The sequence below is a fragment of the Notolepis coatsorum genome, assembly GCF_963971535.1.
Source record: "Notolepis coatsorum genome assembly, chromosome: 1".
Classification (NCBI taxonomy): domain Eukaryota; kingdom Metazoa; phylum Chordata; class Actinopteri; order Aulopiformes; family Paralepididae; genus Notolepis; species Notolepis coatsorum.
Genome location: NC_140165.1, coordinates 198430663 through 198445423, shown reverse-complemented (window position 1 = coordinate 198445423; position 14761 = coordinate 198430663). Strand labels below are relative to the sequence as shown.

Here is a 14761-nt window from a genome sequence, read left to right as displayed (position 1 = left end):
TTATCATGCCATAATTGGTAGACAATTTGAATGTTTTTTAATATGAATAGTATGCTACCAATTTAAGTGGGCTATAGTGATATTTACAAGGGGGGACTGTACAATCCCTTTAAAAAAAAGTGTATTTGGCCAGGCCGTCTTCTCATACAGAGCATCCCACCAATGGAACTCAATTCCTCAATGTCCACATCATACCATTCATTCAAGTGCACTGTGCAGGGTTAGGGAATGGCTCATTGAAAACCAGAACTGTCAACACTGAGGTGTCTGTGTGTGTATGTGTGTGTGTGGATATGGTGCGTCTGTCTATGTCTGGGTCTCTTAATATGTCATGATGTGCTCTGTCCTTGTGTCCATGACTGTATTGTGACCTGTATCCCTACTATGTCTATGTGCTTTTGTTGTGTTTTTATTCTAATGTTATTTATCTTGATTTTATTCTGATTTTATTTTATTCTGTTTTTATTGCTAACCCTTTTTTTACACAGGATTTTAGCCTGTACCTTCTGGCAGGGGGACTGCCAATGGAAATTAGCCTTTTGGCTAAAATTGGGTGCATTTACATTTGTAAAATGTTTTATTAATGTACACTGTCCCCCTTGAACAAATAAAGTAAACCTAAACCTAAACATGTCAATTGATTGGGTTTTATTTCCAAAACTATGAGTATTAGAATATCATGCAGGGATTATAAGTATAACTTTTGTAAAGTAATGAAGCGCAAATGTAAAGTTAATCAATACACAATGAAACAATATCTTTATCTATATCACATGTCAAAACTACTTCTTTCAGTGCCACGGACGACATATCTCGTTTTATCAGCCCCCCCATTGAGTGCTCATGACGACAAATATCGTTTTATTTTTTTATTAGCGATCTGAATTCATATTTCATCAACCGAGTCTCCCGTTGGTACACCAGCCCCTACAGGAGCTCAGATTGGAAAAAAGCGCCCCCTATCGTCTATCCCTGTGTAACTGCAGGTCAGTCGCTTAGACTAGTAGAGGTGGAGCCAACTGGCTCCTTGTGCTGGCGAGCAGTCTGCTCAAGAGGGATCTGATCGCGGGACGGAAATCAGCCTGGAATATATATTTACAGCAGCCAATAATCAATCAATAAGCGTGATCGATATTTGGAATGGCGATCAGGAATTGGAATAATCTTTTTGGAGAACATCTGATCTAAGGTAAGGAGTCTATGTTACCAGTCTTGGGGTAATCGGAGCTGTATTCGCTGAGATAATGTGATGTGGCTGTTTGGCTGTGATCGCTGATGAGGAAATAAGAGAATCGATTTTTCAGCTCGCGTCTATAGCGTGCATACGTACATATATACTATCGATAATCTAGCGTTTATTTGAAAACGATTCATAAATAGGCCGAAAAACGACAACGTTTTTGTGTATTCTAGAATATTCCAGTAAATGTCTTTTATCACGGAATCGTTATATTTTCCTTGAAAACGAGGGCTTTTCAAAATGCTATAAAACGAAAATGAACCGATAAAAATCAGTTTCGACAATGTTGACTGCAAACGAGTCATTGATAAGCGACGGGCAGATTAGACACATAGCCATAATTTTAAACATAGATTAGGCGTTTTTAACGCTAACATTGAAGTGGGTGGCGGCATTCAAGGAGGTTCCGGGGCACCGAGCTCGGGCACGGAAAGTGTTAATAAAACAAGATTTCCGTTTTTCATTTCTACTCATTCATCCAAAACAAGACAGCAATTCTACTTCTGCATGCACCGGGAGAATTGAGCTCATAGCACAGATTTGGAGTTGATAGAATGGACATTGCTGTTCTTAGGAAATGTTACACATGGTGGAAATAATGGAAATTAACATTTCTAACATTAACACTTTGATTGCCGGAAAACGCTTTTTCACGTCATTCAGAGCCATGCTAAAGGTGCCGAGGACGCCGTAACTCGTCTTTGATATCAATATTTCAAAAATCTGTGATCGAAATCATATTTTCTTTCCGGAGCCCTGAGATGTGCTGGTGGATTCCCACCAACTGTCTAACGGTTCGAGAGCGCCATCTGGTGGCCGATCGGCAGATCGGCCAAGAGGGAGGGGCGCCCCAAACAGGTAGTGCTCATCCATATGAGCTCCGGGCACTCGCGTCCGGTAGCCGGACTCCATCTCAACACACTGGATGATCAATCGCTCGCCCTAACTCAATAAACAACGTTATTTGGACGTATATAGTATTATACAAGCTGGAAATGGTTCATCAGGATAAACATCCCATAATCGAAAACGGTCTACACCACGCTGATCGTCCAACGGCGCGAGGAAGATACGGTAAGATTCAGCGTTATTTTTGAACGTGTTCCATATAAACTGTTATGATGAACATATGACCCACACTAGATGAATGATATAACGCTGCCCACGGAATTATAAACGATCCCCCGCCCATCCGGTCATCATCAGATCATACGTAGATCATTCTAGAAGTACGTCCAATTGAAATTTTTTATATCGCCCCGATTGCCATCAAACTGTATTTCATCATCAATATAATGCATTTGGGGCTATAGATCACGTTCTGGAGAAAGCTGCAGAAAGAGATGAAAACATACTTATACATTAGACCATACTTTACTATGAATATGTGAATGAAAAAGTTTAACGTTGCTACACAATGAACAATACATATAGGACTTTGAATGGGCCCTAATAATGGCAATGTAGCAATAGAATTAAAAAAGTTATAGCCCTACAAAGAAGGGGAATTTCTCCATAGACAAATAGAGCCGGCAACCTATCGTATATAATGAATTTAGCCTTAGGCAATCAAAGTGTTAACATTTAGTGTATGTTTAAAGTTGATACATTGAGGCATGGTAGAATTTCACTTTATATTACAGCAGTATCCATTACAATTAGTGTCTGACACTATAGACACATGTTAAAAGTCAAAGTCAACTTTGTCATTTTCCAATTTGTGCAAGACATACAGAAAAATTCAATTACGTGCCCCCCTTCCCACGGTGTATATAGAAAGAGTAATCTACGAATTCCAATCTGGCTTCAGAACATCCCCCTCCACTGACACATGCCTTCTCTATTTAAAAGACCACATCAAACAAGAGGTGGACGCGGGCAAATACTGCGGCATGGTCATGCTGGACCTACAAAAGGTTTTCGACACTGTCAATCACACGATTCTGATTGACAAGCTAAAAGCAATTGGTTTTGATAGTCTATCAGTGAGCTGGATGCAATCCTACCCGGAGGGGAGAGAACAGATGGTGGAGGTAAATGGTACCCTACCCCCCCCCCTCCCAGTTTGGTTGATTGATTGATTGATTGAAAACTTTATTAACAGATTGCAGAATGGGTACAATACAGTACAGCTCAATACACACAATTGTTAAGGGGATGCAGACCAGAGAAAGACTTTCGTCTTGTTTACATCAGGGTCTCAGATAGACAGTACTGCTACATCTATACATTTATGACATACCAGATTTGCAAATACAGTACTGTTTGTGATACAAAAAGAGTCCAGAAAAGGGAGTATATACATTTGACGTAAAAACTGTACATTGGAGGAGGTTGGGTGGGGTTGGGTAGGGTGGGGTTGGGGGGGGAAACACTGTACGACTGTACAAGCAAAACTGTACATTGGGATATTGACAACCATACTGGGTAATTTACATTGGAGGGGGTTGGGGGGGGGGGGGACACTGTACAAACAAGCAAAACTGTACATTGGGGGCGGGGGAGACACTGTACAAACAAGCAAAACTGTACATTGGAATATTGACATACTAGGTAAATTACTGTACATTGGAGGGGGTTGGGTTAGGACATTTACAGGGGCCAGTTTCGAATTGCAGTCTCCCGTAGGTGTTCCTTGAGAGTGGTTTTGAAAGTGGGTAGTGATTCACATTCCTTTACAGCTTTGGGTAGGGCGTTCCACATTGATGTGGCATAATTGCGAAACGTGTTTAGTCCCTTGTTTGAGCCGAATCTGGGTTTAACATAATTTGTGGAGCTCCCTCTGGTGTTGTGATCGTGGTATTCACTGACCTTTGGGAAGTATTTTGACATGTATATGGGTACCTTGGTCGTGTAGTGTATCTTGTAGACCAGGCCCATTGCAAGTTGCTGTACTCTGTCGTCTACTCTAAGCCATCCTAGGTTGTCAAAGTGGGCAGGGGTGAGGTGGGATGGCCTGGGTTAACCCCTTTTTGAAAACTGAAACACTTGTACTGCGGTATAGCCAGTGTATACCCGCAGTTGTGTTTTGGAGTTTTTTTCTTGAGGGGTTATAGGAACAACCACCTCATGTTAGAACCAAGGGGGTGGTTGGTTCCCTGGTGTGTTGGTAGCGGAGTCAACTCTCGGGGTAGGCCGGGTTTGGCCCTGTCTACCTGTGAGTGTGCCCCTGCACCTTTCATGACGTCTGCCAATCATGTCAGCCTTCTCTGCCTCGGCCCCTCTAGAGTGTCGAGGGGTTTTTGTGGAGGCTGTGACATGGTGCACAACAATGCCAGCATACGCCCCTTCCGCCGGGGTGCTGTTTCGGCAGACCCCTTTGGCGCCTGTCTAGTCCGCAGTGCTCCAGGCTCAGGTCGAGTGGCCTGTTGCCTGGATTGAGGGATCGACCTCTTTTGGGGGTCGTCTCCCAGGTGCGCTGCCTGCTCCCGCTGTGGGTGTAGCCTCTTGAGTGCAATCTGTTAATAAAGTTTTCAATCAATCAATCAAAGAGACAATAAACACAAAAGTAACATATAGGACACAATATACAACACACAGGACTATGTACAATATAAACAGTACCTACAATTTAATTAATGAATGAATTAAATAAGAGGTAAAAGAGAACTTAGTGTAAATATTCCTTCATTTGTGTCAACGTTATAAAAATCCTATTGTATTCAACAAATTAATTATGATACACCACAATGTGCCTGTAACTGCCTCTGTGTTCAGTTTAAGTTTTGGTTCCTACCAGGTTTTGGTTCCCAGACTATTGTTAGGAACATTCTAGAACATTAGCTCTGCCACAACATTCTGGAACGTTCGTGATGCTGTCATAGCTGAACATTCTAGAACATCGAACATTCTTATATAAGTGGCAGTACCGGCCACGCCACTGACAGTCTTCGTGTAAAGAGTTCATAGCATCAAGAAAGAAGATCAAGAAAGAAGATGATAAAGTCCATAATTTCCTCTCTTATTGCATGCAGCCAATAAGGTATGTTTGGTGTCGTAAATGTTGCTATGTGTAGGCCCATGTCATGTAGCTAAGGTGCTAACTAAAGGCTTGCTAAGCATCAATGATTATTGAAGGACTTAATGTGTTTGTAGGTTAAGTTCATTTGGTTAACAACATTGCAAAGACATGGGACACTAAGAGACAAGTAGAAATAATATGTGTGTTATTGTTTGATCTGTGATTTATTGTATTTCATGTATGCGTTTCACAGTTCTCACGGTCCGGATTGAAATAAATCCAATCAGTAATATAAAGAACGTGTTGCTGTCATCATTGCATTAGAGGGAGTTACAGTGCCCTTTCTATCTATTCTAAATATATGGCCTTGCGATTCCACGGCTGCGCAGTGCCGACAAGAGCAGGCGTTCCATCTCCTCTACAGAAACACTGACACTTCCATTAATTTAATGCAGGGATGTACACAGCATTTCACTTTCAACCAGGTATCTGATTAATTTAACCCTGATGTAAACAAGACGAAAGTCTTTCTCTGGTCTGCATCCCCTTAACAATTGTGTGTATTGAGCTGTACTGTATTGTAACCATTCTGCAATCTGTTAATAAAGTTTTCAATCAATCAATTCAATCAAGCAATTAGTAGTTCACCCAGTCTTTGATTGAATTGATTGATTGAAAACTTTATTAACAGATTGCAGAATGGGTACACTACAGTACAGCTCAATACACACAATTGTTAAGGGGATGCAGACCAGAGAAAGACTTTCGTCTTGTTTACATCAGGGTCCCCCATTTTCAATTCATCAGGACATATATGACATACATGACATACAGATAGTCAGTACTGCTAGGTTGTAAGTCCTTGGGTACATACAGGTTTTGACCAGCAGATGGCAGCGACGAGGCAGCTCAGCAGAGAGCAGCTGTCAACAAACATCCTAACAGAAAATGTATACATATGAGGGGGAGGAGACTACATTGGGAGGGGGTGGGGGCAGGGGCGAAATCTCCAGTTTTTTCAAATCGCAATGTTGACAGCTATGTACCTGACGGATAGCCCATGAGGGCTTAAAGCATTGTACATTTTCTAATGTAATAAAAACACAAATATTGAGAGCTGATAGTGTTGAGTGTTTTTTTTTTATTCCAAGCTGTTCCCCAGCAACACAATTCCAGTGAAACCATTTATAGGCTAGAATTCTTGAATTCATGCATATTTTGTTCCTGTGAGTTTGAAAGATTCTGCTCTGTTCTGAATAAGTCTAACATTTGAAATTGGATTAGTTGAAGACTCCTCTGTGTCCAGTTAAAATAAAGTGTATAACATCTACAAGGTCTCTCAGTGTATCAGGGCTACCATGGCTGTAGGCTCAACATGGGCTGGCTCCTACACTCCTGCTACACTAGACTAAATGTATTCACTATTGGCTCATTGAATGGGCAACTTTCCCAGAAAGATCATCAAATACCTTGGAGTAAATAAACAGAGAAAGAGAGAGAAGAGTGAACACATGAGTGTGAGAGAGAGATATAGATAGATATATCCCAAAAATTAAGGCATCAGGCAGGACGATTTGCAGGTTTTATGTTTATTTTTCAAATCTTTAGTATCTTGTCTTTAGTGTGTTGGCATAATTATACATTGGTGGGTGATACATTAAGCCAGGGCCAATAACAGGTGTGCATCTGTAAATCAATAAACTGAAATAGCATTTGGTTTTGAGTTCAGCTTTACAAAGAGAGAAATAACCGATGCTGCTTTATTTCTGCAGTCTGTTTACAGTAGGCCAAGTCATAGAATGAGTCTTACAGGAACAGTCTGTTTACAGTAGGCCAAGTCATGATAGAATGAGTCTTAAGTAGGCCAAGTCTTAGAATGAGTCTTACAGGAACAGTGTTTACAGTAGGCCAAGTCTTAGAATGAGTCTTACAGGAACAGTCTGTTTACAGTAGGCCAAGTCTTAGAATGAGTCTTACAGGAAGTCTGTTTACAGTAGGCCAAGTCCTACAATCCCTTAGAAATTGGCTGCATTTTGATCAAACACAAGGCACATTAGCAACACGTTTGCTTTATCAAACAGGACAAAAAAGTTTTTTTTTCTCTTAACGTTTCACTTAATCAAACCTCACTTGGCTCAAATCTCGTATTAAAGAACATACATAGATCTCCCTTCCGGAAAAGAATATAACACTCAAAATTGACATTATATCATAAACCATACAACACAATTACTATAAATCAATAGGATTGCTTCTTTGGCTAGTATAGCGTCAGTGCAGTAGCACACACCTGTCTAGGCATATTGCACCGGTCTCAATCCAGGGGGAATTGAAGGAAAGCGTTTTGCCATCGACAAGGGTTAGTTTGCCTGGGACCTTTTGGAACTATTCTTGTTTGACTTTTAGTCAGTAGTGAGATCCTCCCAATGGCACAACGTATTCGTCCTATGCCTCTGGTCTCATCAGTCATTGGCTGGTCAGCGGGCAGGGGTTAAGGGTCAGGGGTCACAGGTCGGGCTAGGCTACTACTGTAAGGCTGGTCTCCAGACTGAGGGGCAGATAGTAGCTCTAACAGGCAAGGTAGAAAAGAACAGCAAAGAAATACAGTAGGAAATATGAAGAAGGCAATGCCCCAAAACAATGTTACATAGAGGCTATAGAACACGCAAGAACATGTTGATGGAACCTTTACACATAAATTAACATCCGTTGACAAATGAGTTTACACAGTGCTGATTAAGCCTATCCCCACCAGGGACTCTCTCTGCATTTATCAGTATACCAAAGTAGGCATTCCTGCACTGATGTGTTTTACGTCAACCAGCAATGATTGGCTAGTTTGCCAGAAGCCCAGAGGGAAAGAGAAGAAGAAGAAGAACAAAGAAGAACAAGAACAACAACAGTAGCGACCTAAGAAAAGTTTCTGGAGTGGATGAAGAAACTCGGCGTTCAGAGGAAGGAATAAATTCAAAAAGCGATCGACGGCCTTGGCCAAACACTAATCACTACTTAGTCTCACTGCCAGTAGGTGGAGACAAAAGTTCCGCACTGTAACTTTAAGTGATTCTAAAATCTGGATGGAACCCAAGAGGGGACAGGTGGGAAATGTGTGGCTTGTAATAGATAGTATATTGGTGTCTGTCTGGTTACCTCCCTGCCACCAGAAACCCTCCCTGCTTCCTGCCTCCTGAACTATATAGATCCAGAGAAATACTTTCTCTCAATAGCCGACTCAACTCTATTCTCAAGAGCGTCATAGTTTAATGTATCAATATATATATATACAGTATATTGCAAGCATATAAATGTCTCATTAACAATAACTTAGTCAAGGGGAAAAGGCACAAGCTTTTAGGGACCAAGGAGACAACAAAAGGAAACCAGAACAACATTCCACCCTCTTTCTTTACTTCTCATTGGTTTCTTTCTCTTGCTCTTTTCCTCTTACCTTTCTCACATACTTTGTTCTTTATATGTACAGGCACTACAGTAAGTGAGGCCCCATCTCTTAAAACATTCTGCTCACAAACGCATTTGGATTTTAAATGTATTCAGTTATGTATGCAGCAGTTTAGATTCAATGAGCCACAATACAAGTGTTGTCAGTCTTTGCCTGTCCACACAATCTCACCATTAAGTCCCTCGCAATCAAACACCTCCCGTTATCACTTCAGAAGGATGACAAACCCCTTGTAGCACCTCTATAACTTAAACCCCCACTCTGCGACAGCTAGCCTACATACCATCAGCTCTGCTCTAGAAATCTCCATGCTTACACAACAAGCAATCTGCCCCAGTTAGAGAAGTAGTCTCAGATACTTAAGGCAATCAAGCCAAATAGCTGAGTAGAGAAAGACAATGAAACAGAACAGAAAATGAAAAGCAAAAGGAGACAAACTAACCCTGATTTTCATTGACAACAATCTCCTATGTCATTTCTCGTAACTTAATCTCTAATCCCAATGGTTCCCTCATAATTTTCCTGGTCATGTTCCCAAATTAAGCACAAAAGACACACATGGTGCGAGAAAAATGCACAAAAATATTTGTTATTCCTTGGCTTCATATATAAAATCATAATATTCAAATAGCAACAGTATTAATCCCAAAAATATAATATATAAACATAAATATATCAATTAGTTGCTGGCCGCCTTTTTTTTTTTTTTTTTTTTTTTAATTGGAAGCACGTGCCATCCGCGTAGCGATAGCTGGCATCTGATTGGCTTAGGCAGGGTCTGCAGTCATGTGATTGATGGATAGGAGAGGTCAAGCAGGAAGTAGTTGCTGTGTGTGGTCAGGCGTGGCCATCATCTGGAGTTGAGTCTGGGTGCGGTCTGAGAAGCAAGAAACATTACATTACAAGCTGTTTTCCCCATTAGGACCAATGATTAGGACAGATGCAACATAATTTACCTATCTCAAGCCACACCCTCTTTTCTTGATCCTCCAACCACAAGACTTTTTTCCCAAGGGGAAGCAACAGTTGGAGGATCAAGAAAAGAGGGCAGGGTTTGACATTAGGGTCAATACCAATTGTGGCAAGATAACACAAGTATCCCATCCAATTCATGATAATGTGATATTCATGACATTTCGACTAAGAGAGTGGTTTATACTATTGACTTTTTTTTTATATACAATTTATACTATTAAACTATTTAATAATGGTTTTATACTTTAGGAAAAAGTCTAGGTTCATTCATATTCCCTGCTCATGCATTATGCTTCTGGGGATGAATTGGCAAAGCAGTCCACAAGATGTGTGAACTGGGCTATATCACAAGATGGCCACATCGACATTATGCCACATCAATGTGGAACGCCCTACCCACAGCCGTAAACAAATGTGAATCCCTACCCACCTTCAAAACCGCTCTCAAAGAGCACCTATGGGAGGCTGCAATTAGAAACTGGCCCCCGTAAATGTCCAACCCCCACCCCTATGCTTGCACCTTGCACCCCCCCCCCCTCCCAATGTACAGTCTCCTCCCCCTCGTATGTATATTTTCTGTTAGGATCTCTGTAAATGTCCGAACACCCTCCCACCCACCCCCTCCTAATGTACATTTCCCTCCCCCTCGTATGTATATATTTACTGTTAGGATCTGTTTTAACAGTACTGTATATTTGCATATCTTGTATGTCACAAATGTGACAGTACTGTATATCTGTATGTCTTAAATGTCATGATTAGAATAGATTAGATGATTAGATTAGATTCTTATATCTGTATGTTGTGTATGTCATAAATGTCATTATGAATTGAAAATGGGGGACCCGATGTAAACAAGATGAAAGTCTTTATCTGGTCTGCATCCCCTTAACAATTGTGTGTATTGAGCTGTACTGTACCCATTCTGCAATCTGTTAATAAAAATTTTCAATCAATCAATGGTCCAGCCACCGGAGAAATGGGTCTAGTAAAGAAACAGAATGAGCTTACAGATTTCACAGAGCTCAACGGACATAATATGTTTATTAAAGTCTCCTCCACAAAGGTGCAGTAGTCTGGAGCAACACAGAACGTACCTTGTAGAGTTCAACATGCAGCTTTAAAAAACGTGCACTTGATGAGATTTTGTAATGAGGAACGTGTCGTCTCAACTAGATACAATCACAGTGGAATAAGCATGTCGTTCAACAAGTCTCCTCACTGATGGCCTGTCAGAGTGAGGTCTGTATAGACTCACTCAACCGTTAAATTACGTGCTTATTACACATAATTTTATGCAGGTCTACTAGTACTACATGGTCCTCGTTGATGATATTCACACGGCCACAGAGTTCACCCCGTCTCCACCCACTCACCACAGAGAGGTGCCCATTCTTGGCCTTGGCCACCAGGAGTTCTGAGCCAGAGGTGAAGTCAATGACCCCTTCTTTCCCCTGACCTACGGTGTACGTTATGCTGGAGGAGAGAGAGGGGAGGGGGGGGGGGGGGGGGGGGGGGTAGAACACATTAATTAATCAAATATCTTCTTTCAATTAGTAGGGGATGGGAATGATTGAACAAATGGTTGAATCTAAATCAAAGCTACACACAGAGTTGCCAGTACAAAGCAATGTGTTCTCATTGCTCATTACTCAAACAAAGCATTTGCAATTCCTATAACTTAACAGAGGCAAAACAGAGGCAATGTCAGAGTTTTACAGAAGTGTTGTGTTTTTGGACAACACAATAAAAGCACTGTCAATTGGTATTTCCTTTCTTTTAACTTAGGGGTACCAGCACCAAAGACACTGAAACCCCACTGTATTGGACCCTTATTGTATTTGTAAGGATTCTTATTATAATTTGTCTCTACTAAAACGGTGTGGAGTAAGTCCCCTAGCAACCATATCTGTCAGGTGGGTTCCTATGGCCCCCCACTACTCAGACAAGGCCATGCACCCATGTCGGCCAGATGGTGGCGCTATAATAACAAAATCACACTCAACTTCTTTTAGATGAAGTATGATCATGGATGAAGGTATATGGGTGAAGGTATATGATCATGAAGACTCAACCAAAAAGATGTGTACTAAAACAGCCTTCCTATGTATGAAAATGTAGAAAACTGTCCAGTCCTATGCCAAACTAAGCATAACCTAAACCTACACTGTAGCACTCAACACTTTGATGAACATTGTTACTCAGCTGATAGAGTTGTGCCCTTCTTGGTGACTTGTTGTACAGAACTTGTAAGTCGCTTTGGATAAAAGCGTCAGCTAAATGATTAAATGTAAATATAAATCCTCAAATATGGGGCCAGTAGTCTCGATGGTGGTGCTATAGCAGCAGCCTAAAGATAAAATCTCTATCTCTATCTCAAGGCTCTATACTTCATTGTCATACAGCTGCTGATGCCTCAATGTTTCATACAGCTGCTGATGCTACTTCAATGGTCCAATACAATAGCTTGAACCCCCTGCAGTGGCAGCGTGCGGCTACTGTATATTAAACAGTGAAATTAGTGGAAATCCTTATTGCTACATCAAGAATCAAGAATCAAGAGGTTTATTTGTCACATACATACCAGGGCATACAGTGAAATGCGGGTGGTCATGCCCGCATCGATTGTGCAATAATACAATAATAAAATAGACATAAAAAAAATAGATAGGTAAGACACAAGATGTGCATGATAAAAAAAAGACATGCTAAGTTCCTGACTTTGATGTAAACACATTAACCCTTTCACTACCACACTACAGAAGGTTAACCCTTTACTACCACACTACAGAAGGTTAACCCTTTACTACCACACTACAGACGGTAGTGAAAGGGTTAACCCGTTGTCGTGTGGCAGTGAGAGGGTTAACCTTCTGTATTGTCGCAGTGAAAGGGTTAACCATTTGGTAGTGTGGTAGTGAAAGGGTTAAGAACTTGTTTTTCCCTTTTGTTTATCATTGCATTGCTGGTATGTTTTTAATTTCTCACCTCCCCTGATTAATGTTGATGCTGTTGATCTTGTCGGCACAGATGGCCACCTTGGTCAAAGTTTCGATCAAATGGTCACTCTGCAGAACAACGTCTCCCTGGGAAACGGTAATGGGGCCACAATCAGAATCACTTGATGACAGGCATGCAATTATAACGCGTATGAATATAATGTTATTCTGACAATATTAGTCATGTCAAATAACACATCCACAGAGTGCATCACCTTTTGTTTGTTGTCGTCACTGGGCACATGCAGAACAAAGAGCCCGTCACTAAGGGAGCTGACGGAGACACCTGAGAGAATGATAGAGGAGCAGCTCGGCGTTGGTACAATGAGACGGCAGATCATTCAAACTTCAATGGCTGTTTATTTGACCTTTAAAACATTATCACTATCTGGGTCCGTCCAACATCTGATATTGCAAATTTAATGAAGTCTTTGCCTAATAATACAAAATGTTTATCAGTGACAGTGTCAAAGGAAACCAATCCCTCTCTTCAAGATGTGCCCTCCTTAAATATGTCGTTAATTACACTGTGACTAAGAGCATACTGACCCTGCCTCACAATCACACAGTCTTCATCTAGGAGCTACCAGTACAACCACAGTCTTCATCTAGGAAAAACCAGTACAACCACAGTCTTCATCTAGGAGAAACCAGTACAACCACAGTCTTCATCTAGGAGAAACCAGTACAACCACAGTCTTCATCTAGGAGCTACCAGTACAACCACAGTCTTCATCTAGGAGAAACCAGTATAACCACAGTCTTCATCTAGGAGAAACCAGTACAACCACAGTCTTCATCTAGGAGCTACCAGTACAACCACAGTCTTCATCTAGGAGAAACCAGTACAACCACAGTCTTCATCTAGGAGAAACCAGTACAACCACAGTCTTCATCTAGGAGCTACCAGTACAACCACAGTCTTCATCTAGGAGAAACCAGTATAACCACAGTCTTCATCTAGGAGAAACCAGTACAACCACAGTCTTCATCTAGGAGCTACCAGTACAACCACAGTCTTCATCTAGGAGAAACCAGTACAACCACAGTCTTCATCTAGGAGAAACCAGTACAACCACAGTCTTCATCTAGGAGCTACCAGTACAACCACAGTCTTCATCTAGGAGAAACCAGTACAACCACAGTCTTCATCTAGGAGAAACTAGTACAACCACAGTCTTCATCTAGGAGAAACCAGTACAACCACAGTCTTCATCTAGGAGAAACCAGTACAACCACAGTCTTCATCTAGGAGAAAACAGTACAACCACAGTCTTCATCTATGAGCTACCAGTACAACCACAGTCTTCATCTAGGAGCTACCAGTACAACCACAGTCTTCATCTAGGAGAAACCAGTACAACCACAGTCTTCATCTAGGAGAAACCAGTACAACCACACCGTTATATACATTCACCTCTAGGAGCTACCAGTACAACCACACCGTTATATACATTCACCTCTAGGAGCTACCAGTACAACCACACCGTTATATACATTCACCTCTAGGAGCTACCAGTACAACCACACCGTTATATACCTTCACCTCTAGGAGCTACCAGTACAACCACACCGTTATATACATTCACCTCTAGGAGCTACCAGTACAACCACACCGTTATATACATTCACCTCTAGGAACCACCAGTACAACCACACCGTTATATACATTCACCTCTAGGAACTACCAGTACAACCACACCGTTATATACATTCACCTCTAGGAACTACCAGTACAACCACACCGTTATATACATTCACCTCTAGGAACTACCAGTACAACCACACCGTTATATACATTCACCTCTAGGAACTACCAGTACAACCACACCGTTATATACATTCACCTCTAGGAACTACCAGTACAACCACACCGTTATATACATTCACCTCTAGGAGCTACCAGTACAACCACACCATTATATACCTTCACCTCTAGGAGCTACCAGTACAACCACAATCTTTGACTGCTGACCATTGAGCAGCTCAACTGGAAAAGAAGGGGTTAAAAACCTCTTGGCAGCGGTTTCTGAAGGAGGGCTTGGATGTTACTCCTGCAGCACCACTAGCCAGATATTCCCAGCTGGTTCTGATATTCAAACCTGACCTTCCAGTCACCAGTTTAC

General features: G+C 41.4%; 1 protein-coding gene across 1 annotated transcript in view; it reads right to left on the bottom strand.

The window, feature by feature from the left end:
• Positions 1-6771: 6771 nt before the first annotated feature.
• The window catches only part of myo1cb (myosin Ic, paralog b), a 149231-nt gene continuing 141241 nt past the window's right edge, over positions 6772-14761 (bottom strand). The window contains 4 exon segments of the mRNA XM_084319539.1: positions 6772-9538; positions 11013-11112; positions 12625-12722; positions 12851-12921. Of these exon segments, the coding sequence (XP_084175665.1) occupies positions 9512-9538; positions 11013-11112; positions 12625-12722; positions 12851-12921 (296 nt within the window). The 3' untranslated portion in view covers positions 6772-9511.